This window comes from Lactuca saligna, chromosome 1 (genome assembly GCF_052625555.1).
Source record: "Lactuca saligna cultivar CGN05327 chromosome 1, ASM5262555v1, whole genome shotgun sequence".
Lineage (NCBI taxonomy): Eukaryota > Viridiplantae > Streptophyta > Magnoliopsida > Asterales > Asteraceae > Lactuca > Lactuca saligna.
Genome location: NC_136417.1, coordinates 62,219,109 through 62,227,943, shown reverse-complemented (window position 1 = coordinate 62,227,943; position 8,835 = coordinate 62,219,109). Strand labels below are relative to the sequence as shown.

The window sequence follows — 8,835 nt, the reverse complement described above, 5'->3', positions numbered from 1 at the left end:
CCAAGGCTGAATTATCACATAAAGTTTCCAACTTTACGTCCATGCATGCAAGAAAGGAACCCTAAAGCCCAAAATGGCTTAATAAAGGACTTAATGCATGGATGAGACTTAGGACTTAGCAAAGCTTGCAACTTTATGCCAAGAGAGGTCATAAAAGGGTCAGATATAACATCATAACCCCTAAAACCATTAACCTTTGGACAACCCAACCATACACCCACAAAATCAAGCTAAAACATCCCACAAAGAGATCTAGAAGATAACAACACAAGGTTTCGACTTTATACCTCAAAAGGACTGCAACAAATGAAGAGTTGCTGGATCCAAAGCCTTCCTTCCAAACTAAGCACCTTCATTCTTCAAACTCATTCCAAAGAACACCAAAAACCAATCTCTCCAAGCTCACCACAAGTTCACACACTTGACCTTGAAGGATAATACATGAAATTAGGGTTTTCTGGACAAGGAGGCTAGTAAGGAGGACAACTAAGGGAGTTAAGATCTTTAAAGATGGTGCAAAACCCTAAAATTAGGGTTTTCTCAAACAGCATCCAACTCGTCAAGTTTCCCTACACCAACTCGACAAGTCGGTCCTTAAAAACATGCGCCCCAAAAGCTTCCAACACATCGAGTTTATGCCATTAACTCGACGAGTTGGCCCCTAAAAAGGGAATTCATTTCCATAATTGACCTTCTAGATTTCGGATGTTACAATTCTTCTTTCAAAAGCAAGCACAATCACCAAAATAAGCCCAAAAAGGAAGGAGAGGAATTAGGGTTTTCTCTTTCTGGTTTGGCGGTGATGGAGGTTGAGGGTGAAGGAAACCCTAGCCCCTCACTTCCTTTAAATAGAGTCCAAAATCCAAAAATTAGGGTTTTCATTTAATCAAGTGCCACGTCGTGACCCCTATAGTATCACGTCGTGACACTTAAATGATGCAACCCGCATAAAACCGCCATGTCACGACGTGAGGGTGCTTCCTTCGCGTCGTGACCACATTCAATTCCATATTTTACTTAATTTTTCGTACCTCAAGGATCCGGATGTTACACATAGTACTCACAATGTTCTCATTATCTCAAACTATCAACAATCTTCATCCTTATGTGAAAAATGTGTACAACCAAAGTCACACATACACGGGTTTTTATGACTCCAAAAGTTGAAAACTAAGCTTAAATACCATAATAGCATCTACCAAACGGTCTCTTTATTTGTGTGCATCATATGTTTGGAAGCTTGAACCACTTGACCCGTAATGCATCGTCATTATATATTTATATAATGTGAATTATCATTTAATTTATTCTTCTACCAGATAAGTGGTCCACATAGGCTGCCGATCAAGGAAAATGTTCAACCCCGAATGCCTTTTCAATGATAATGTTATACTAGATCCAAAATCCATAGTTCAAAATCCAAAATAGTGTGTCATATCAGCCTTTTTTTATAGTCTCTATACAAAATCAATTAATCCAAAATGGTGGTATTTTTTTAATTTATTGGATTTTCAAATTGAAATCCTCACTTGTCATTGTTGGTCAAACATTGTTCTTCGACAATAGCATATGTACCACACCCAGTTCATTCTGAACATATTTGTCCTGACTCATTATCGGTAACTGATTATTCGAATACCAGTGTCGAACAACTAATAACGTACAACAATCACTGCACACTACACAACTATCGCTATAGACAAGTGAGAAGCTGAACTTAACTGAACACAGTACAATAAGCAATGCAAAAGGTACAACATTTAGTAGCCCAAATGTTGATTTTTAAACTGAAGAAAAACACAGTGGTACACAGATGAAGGTAAAGACAATTCTTAACCATACATATGCATGTGGTCAGTTGGGTCCCACCACATCTTTTTCCACATATCTTTACAACATTTCATTGCCAGTAGTCTTTTTCTATAAATTCTTTTATTCCTTAAATATGTGTTTCAAATTGATAACTATTATATTTAAAGTGGCAACGGATTTTCAAATTATGTTGCTTTATCTATTTCCATATAAGACATTAAGGTACAACAACTAATGGAAAAACGTACAACATGATCAAGATACATGACAATATATCAATATGACTTTTCACACAACAATTAAACCAAATTCTACAACATGATCATCATTTGATTGACCCTATGCATTATTTGAACCGAAGAAAAACACATCAGTATAAAGATGAAGCAAGAAACAAAGAACTCAATTTACCAAAGCAATGCATGTGGCCAAATGGGTCCCACAATGTTTTATGTTTTTACACAACAAACGAAACTTTCATATATGAACCTTTAGATTAATGTCAGTTACTTCACTGAGATATGCGCAGTTGTTCGTGAAAGTTCCATGTTAAACAACATGGTACAAAAACTAATGCCAAAGGTACAACATTAAGAGTCAGCTTTTGTTTTCCCCTATAATGATACTTAAATTGAGGAAAAACACACAAGAATAAAGATGAAGCTAGAAACAAAGAACTCAGATCACCGAGAAAATACATGTGGCCAAGTGGGTCCCACATCTTTTTTGCAGATTGTCTCTTTCTTGCCATTCACAAAACATCCCTTTTGACAGACTTTCATCTTCATATATCACAATCAGTAACATGACAACATCTTCAATGTTGTAGCTTTCAAAGAGAGAGATAGAGAGAAGGGTAGAAAAGGAAAACGATTAAATGGGTTTTCTTGAGTTTTTCATTTTCGCATTGATCTCAGTTTCTTCATTCAAATGTTGCAAGAGTGTTGATGGTGATAATGATGATGATGTTCTTGGGCTTATAGCATTCAAAGCCGACATTATCGACTCATCAGCTCATCTATCCTCATGGAATCAAGAGGACAACTCTCCATGTTCATGGAAGTTCATAACATGTAATCCGGCGACCGGAAGAGTCACCGAGGTGGCTCTAAACGGCTTAGGTCTCTCCGGGAAGATCGGAAGAGGCCTCGAGAAGCTTCAAAACCTCCAGGTACTCTCTCTTGCTCATAACAATCTCACCGGAAACCTCCACCCTCAACTCTCTCTCCTCAACAATCTCCAAACCCTAAATCTTTCCGGGAACTCTTTCTCCGGCGGCTTCCCGCCGTCGCTTATCAACTCCGGCAGGATAAAGTTCCTTGATTTATCTGACAACTCGCTTTCAGGACCCATTCCGGTAGACACCTTCTCAACCTGCTCATCTCTTCGAGTACTTTCGTTGTCTAAAAACAATCTCCAAGGTCCGATTCCTGATTCGATTTCTCAATGCACTATCCTTAACCACCTTAATCTTTCCAAAAACCGGTTTTCTGGTAACCCGGATTTTTCCACGGGTCTTTGGTTGTTAACCCGGATCAGAACATTAGACCTTTCACACAATGCGCTATCGGGTCGGATACCAAATGGGGTATCGGGTTTGCATTACTTGAAAGAGCTTTCTTTACATAACAATCACTTCATAGGATCTTTGCCTTCTGATATCGGGTTATGTTCACACTTAAAAAAGTTGGATTTAAGTAATAATCTTTTCACAGAAACAATTCCCGATTCTTTCAAGGGTCTTTCGTCTTTAACTCATTTAAATCTAGCGAACAATATGTTAACCGGTGATTTTCCTAAATGGATCGGGGATTTGAAGGGTGTTGATTACTTGGAAGTATCGGGAAACGGTTTGACCGGAACATTACCGGCGTCGATTGGTGGTTTAGGGTCGTTGACTTACCTGAGCCTTTCTGGTAATAGTTTGACTGGAAACATTCCCGAGACGTTAATCTACTCGAGTAAACTAACTGTGGTTAAGTTAAGAGGGAATAGGTTCAATGGGAGCATACCCGAAGGTTTATTCGAACTCGGGTTGACCCAGATTGACCTTTCGAGGAACCAGTTAACCGGTTCGATCCCTCCTGGATCGAATCAGTTATTCACGGCCCTTCAGTCCATGGATCTATCGGGAAACGGGTTAACCGGCGACATCCCAGCTGAAATGACACTTTTCTCCAATTTAAGATACTTGAATTTATCATGGAATAATTTCGAGACGAGAATGCCCCTGGATGTCGGGAATTTTCCGAATTTAACCGTGTTGGATCTTCGAAATGGAGCTTTTCACGGGTCAATTCCGGGCGATATATGCAACTCGGGCAGCCTCGAAATCCTCCAACTTGATGGAAATTCTCTGACCGGATCCATCCCGGACGATATCGGGCACTGTTCATCACTCTATTTGCTGTAAGTCTTATCATCTTTATATATGTAGGGGCAAAACTGTAATTTGACATTTACATTTAAATGTTGCAGGACCTTGTCTCATAACGACTTGCGTGGGTTAATTCCAAGATCAATGTCGTTATTGAAAAAACTCAAGATTCTAAAGTTAGATTCTAATGAACTAAGTGGAGAGATACCACCGGAGCTAGGTGGTTTAGAAAACCTCCTAGTGGTAAATATATCCTACAATAGACTACAAGGAAGACTTCCATCCAGGGGTATATTTCCAAGCTTACAAGAAAGTTCTCTAGAGGGCAATCTCGGTATTTGCTCACCTTTCGTAAAAGGACCATGTAAAATGGATGTCCCAAAGCCTTTAGTTCTCGACCCGTATGCGTACGGGGACCAAATCGGAAGTCATGAAAATGGAGCAGGGGCAAAATCGTCAAAACATACCAACCACCGGAGATTCTTAAGTGTTTCAGTCATTATCGCGATATTAGCAGCTGTTTTGATCTCCATCGGTGTGTTGGTGATAACTTTGTTAAATATCTCCGCAAGAAAACGGATGCAATTTGTCGATAATGCCCTCGAGAGTTGCTCGAGCTCATCCCGATCAACTCGCAGTGTATCGTTCGGGAAGCTAGTTTGGTTCGATTCCAAGATTGCCCCTGGTTGGGTTTCCAATCCTGAATCTTTACTAACCAAAGGAGCGGAGATCGGTGGGGGTATAATCGGAACAGTGTACAAAGCTTCCTTAGGAGAAGAAGGTAGAGATCTTGCAATCAAGAATCTTATTGTATCAAACATGGTGAAATCAAATGACGATTTTGACCGAGAGGTTCGCGTTTTATCAAAAGCAAGACACCCTAATCTTGTATCGGTCAAAGGGTATTTCTGGAAACCTGAATTACAGCTTCTAGTGACAGAATATGTATGTAATGGAAGCTTACAATCCAAACTCCATGACACGTCAACTTCAAGTCAACTTTCTTGGTCAACCCGGTTCAAGATCTTGTTAGGAACCGCAAACGGGCTAGCCCATTTACACCATTCATTTCGTCCACCTATTATTCATTACAACATCAAGGCTAACAACATTCTTCTAGATGAAAACTTCAACCCTAAAGTATCGGACTTTGGGTTGACTAGAATAATGGCGAAACTTGACAAACAAGTAATGAGTAAAAGGTTTCAAAGTGCATTGGGCTACGTGGCACCAGAGTTGGCTTGTCAAAGCTTAAGGGTAAATGAGAAATGTGATGTTTATGGTTTTGGGGTGTTGATTCTTGAAGTTGTAACAGGAAGAAGGCCGATTGAATATGGGGATGATAATGTTTTGATACTTAGTGAAGAAGTTAGGGTTATGTTGGAAGAAGGGAATGTGTTGGAGTGTGTTGATATGAGAATGGGGGAGTATCGTGAAGATGAGGTTTTGCCTGTTCTTAAGTTGGCTTTGGTGTGTACTTCTCAGATACCTTCGAGTAGGCCTTCAATGGCTGAAGTGGTTCAGATATTGCAAGTTATTAGGACTCCTGTTCGTCATAGGATGGAAGCGTATTAAGATTAAGAGTGTTGCAAAGTTTTAAGTTTGATTATGTATAATTGTAGTAGGTTTTTGTAACTTGGGATTTCATGTTTTCTTCACTTGTATGGGTGATTTTAGTAATTACTTGCCTTCTCTATGTCTATCAACATTGGCTTTTGTTTGTACAATGTATATAGATGGGCAAAACAATCCGAAAGTTAAACGATTATTCATCTAAAAACAGTCATAAAAAAGATCGGTTAAAATCAATCATACACGAAACTAATTTCAATCATAAATTGAATAAAACTAAACCCAGTCTAAAATGTTTAAAATTGATGTTTGATCGGTCATAAGTTATATATATATATATATATATATATATATATATATATATATTAATTTACAACATAAGATTAATAACAATAATTATATATTTATGTATATAGGATGTGTGCATATGGAAATAAATTTAACCAACAATGAATTTTATATTCAGTAACCAGCATCATTTAAACATATATATTTAGTAAATAGTATGGTAATAAATATTAAAAAAAAAAAAAAAAAAAAAAAAAAAAAAAAAAAATCAAAGATGTATTATTAACTTTTTGTCTAACTTACAATTACTAACTATAAAGATTTGCCTTTTATTGTGACTTGTTAGAATATTAAAGACATCCCAATGCAAGTTCAACAAGAGATTGATGAGTATGACAATTAATAAAAACTAGATGTGAGACTCGTGTATTACACAGATTTATTAAAAATAAAAATTTAATATCAATATATAAATATTAAATATTTTATAATGTAATACCTTACATAACATAATGTAATCTTCTGAAAATTTATAAAAGAAATTAAATCATTTGAAGTATTTATGAGAATTTATTACCAAATTAATAAGATGATTTTATTTTCTTATAAAACTTATTACAACTTTATGGAATTTTATTTTAAAAAAATGAAAATCCTTAAAAAATGACAAGTGGAAAATAAAATTTCTAAAATTCTCACAAAATGACAAGTGTCAAAATAAAGAAGAATATGACATGTGGCAAAAAAAACTTTTATTTATTAAAGAGGATTCAATAATATATTGATCACTTAACAAAAATAGTTGAATGATAAAGTTGTATTTCTATTCAACGCTTAAATTGGAATCTGAGTAGATCATTTGATTAAGAAAATTGAAATTGATTTCGATTTTCAAATTAATATGCATCCAAATAGTCTGAAATAAATTAAAATATGAACCCTACCAACAAAATTGTAATTTGTGCATCGTTTTTACAATTTGGATTTCAAGAATCAAGCCGTTTCCAAAAGCTTATGTAATTTTTAAAGCCATTAAGAGGTTTGATAACCTCCAAATGGAATCATTTAGAGGCCACGATTGAATTGTTTAACATTTGGCGCGTAGAAGTCACATCTTAATCGGTTAGCATTCAACGTGTTTGGTAAAACTTATGAACGGTTAAGAAACCCGACCTTCTCTTAACCATTAATATGTTGATGTTATTTAACACTAAACGATTCAGTTTTATCAAATAATCAACACCAAACCGTTTAATATAATTAGAAACAAAACAAATCTGATAAATTAATAAATTATTAATAAAGATAGTTAATTACAGAACAAACCATACATTCTTAAAAAAAATTGTTTACACCTAAGCTTTTTATCTCACATTTCCCATTTTATCCTCTCGTAATAGGAAAAAAAAACCTCCCTCACTTGACAAAAAAAATCATTTGAACCAACTTTTTCGTTTTAGCTCAAAATTCATCAGTTCTTCTTGTTGTTGTTGCTTATGGCGTCCTTCATGATTTTTACATTAAAATCTAAATGAGTCGTTAGATTGTTATTTGAACAAAGAAAAAAGTTATGTTCCTTTCTTGCTTGCAAAACACATATCAATTTTATTTACATGATGTTTAGAGATTGTAGGAGGTGAAGAACAACATTTAACATTGGCATGATCTTAGATTGTAAGCATCAAAAAATAAAATAAAATAAAAAAATCTCACTCCAATCAATGTTTTGGAAATCTAGTTTTAGGTTTCAGGTTTTCCACGTTAGAAATATTTTCAAGCTCAAAAGTTATTTGATCCATAATAATCTTATAGTTTCCTTTAAGACATAATTTTTTCCCATAGTTGATAGCGGCCCATCGGGCCACACCAAACCATGTCAGGTGGCGATGCCTTGAAACACATGCTTGAGACTGTGCGGGAGCGATCATGTGCTAGTCTAGAAAGCAACGCTCAAGGGGACAGCTTTTAAACACCCTTTTTCGGCCAGATTACGACGGGAAAGCGACCTAGTGACAAAGTGGTATTAGTCGACAACCTTAGTGGTGCACGCACCACAACCAACATCCCCCATGAACTAATCACAGTCCAGGGCAGGAAGCAGATGACGTCTCCACCAATAAGTGTCACTGTCCCGTATCAAGACGAGCGCTCATGTCTCCTAAAGGAGGACTCACCTCTCATGTCTTGCTATCTAAGGTCGATAGCCACACTCTCAACAGTAAGGTCCTTAACGCTAATACTTTCATTACTCCTCTCTCATAGATACTAACTTGACCGTCGGAGTGTCTTTTCGGGATCACCTCCAGAGAACGTGTAACGAGTTTACCTCTTGTGTCACGGGGTTCGATTACAGGCGGTAATCCTACCGAAACTACCCAAGGAGCACCACTTCGCATCATCAATAGTCATGGCAATATTGATAGAGTCGACGAAGAATGTAGCATGTGAAGAATAATAATTTCAACACTAGTTTTGTTTCTTAGATTGGTTTTAGAATCACAAGAAATTTGGTAATTTAATTTCAGTTTTCATGTTTTCCGCCAAATGTTTTCAATCTCATAAGTCATAAGTGATTTGATCCATAATAATTTAATTAGCTTCCTTGAGACTTGTTTTTTTTCCCATTAATAACTATATCAACGATACCACAGTCGACAAATTCTTAGTCATTGCATTGTTGTTCATTTTCAAATTAACAGACATAGAACCTTCACTTAACAAACCCAAAACTTTTGATCTCCAAATTAGCAGGTGCAAACTTAATAATTCATCATACAAATAAGGGG

The 8,835-nt window shown here is 36.3% G+C and overlaps 1 protein-coding gene across 1 annotated transcript; it reads left to right on the top strand.

Annotated features, from left to right (window-relative positions):
* Positions 1–2,593: 2,593 nt before the first annotated feature.
* Positions 2,594–5,916, top strand: LOC145037762 (probably inactive leucine-rich repeat receptor-like protein kinase At3g28040). Its single transcript, XM_078986476.1, has 2 exons — positions 2,594–4,221; positions 4,291–5,916. The coding sequence occupies exons 1-2, from the start codon at positions 2,690–2,692 to the stop codon at positions 5,762–5,764; spliced, it is 3,006 nt and encodes a 1,001-aa protein (XP_078842602.1). The 5' UTR covers positions 2,594–2,689; the 3' UTR covers positions 5,765–5,916.
* Positions 5,917–8,835: the final 2,919 nt, after the last annotated feature.

Excerpts from the sequence above, each read along its gene's own strand:
- LOC145037762 (XM_078986476.1), top strand. The coding sequence starts at position 2,690 with ATGGGTTTTCTTGAGTTTTTCATTTTCGCATTGATCTCAGTTTCTTCA. Across the intron at positions 4,222-4,290 it reads TGTTCATCACTCTATTTGCT|GACCTTGTCTCATAACGACT; the intron begins GTAAGTCTTATC and ends TAAATGTTGCAG.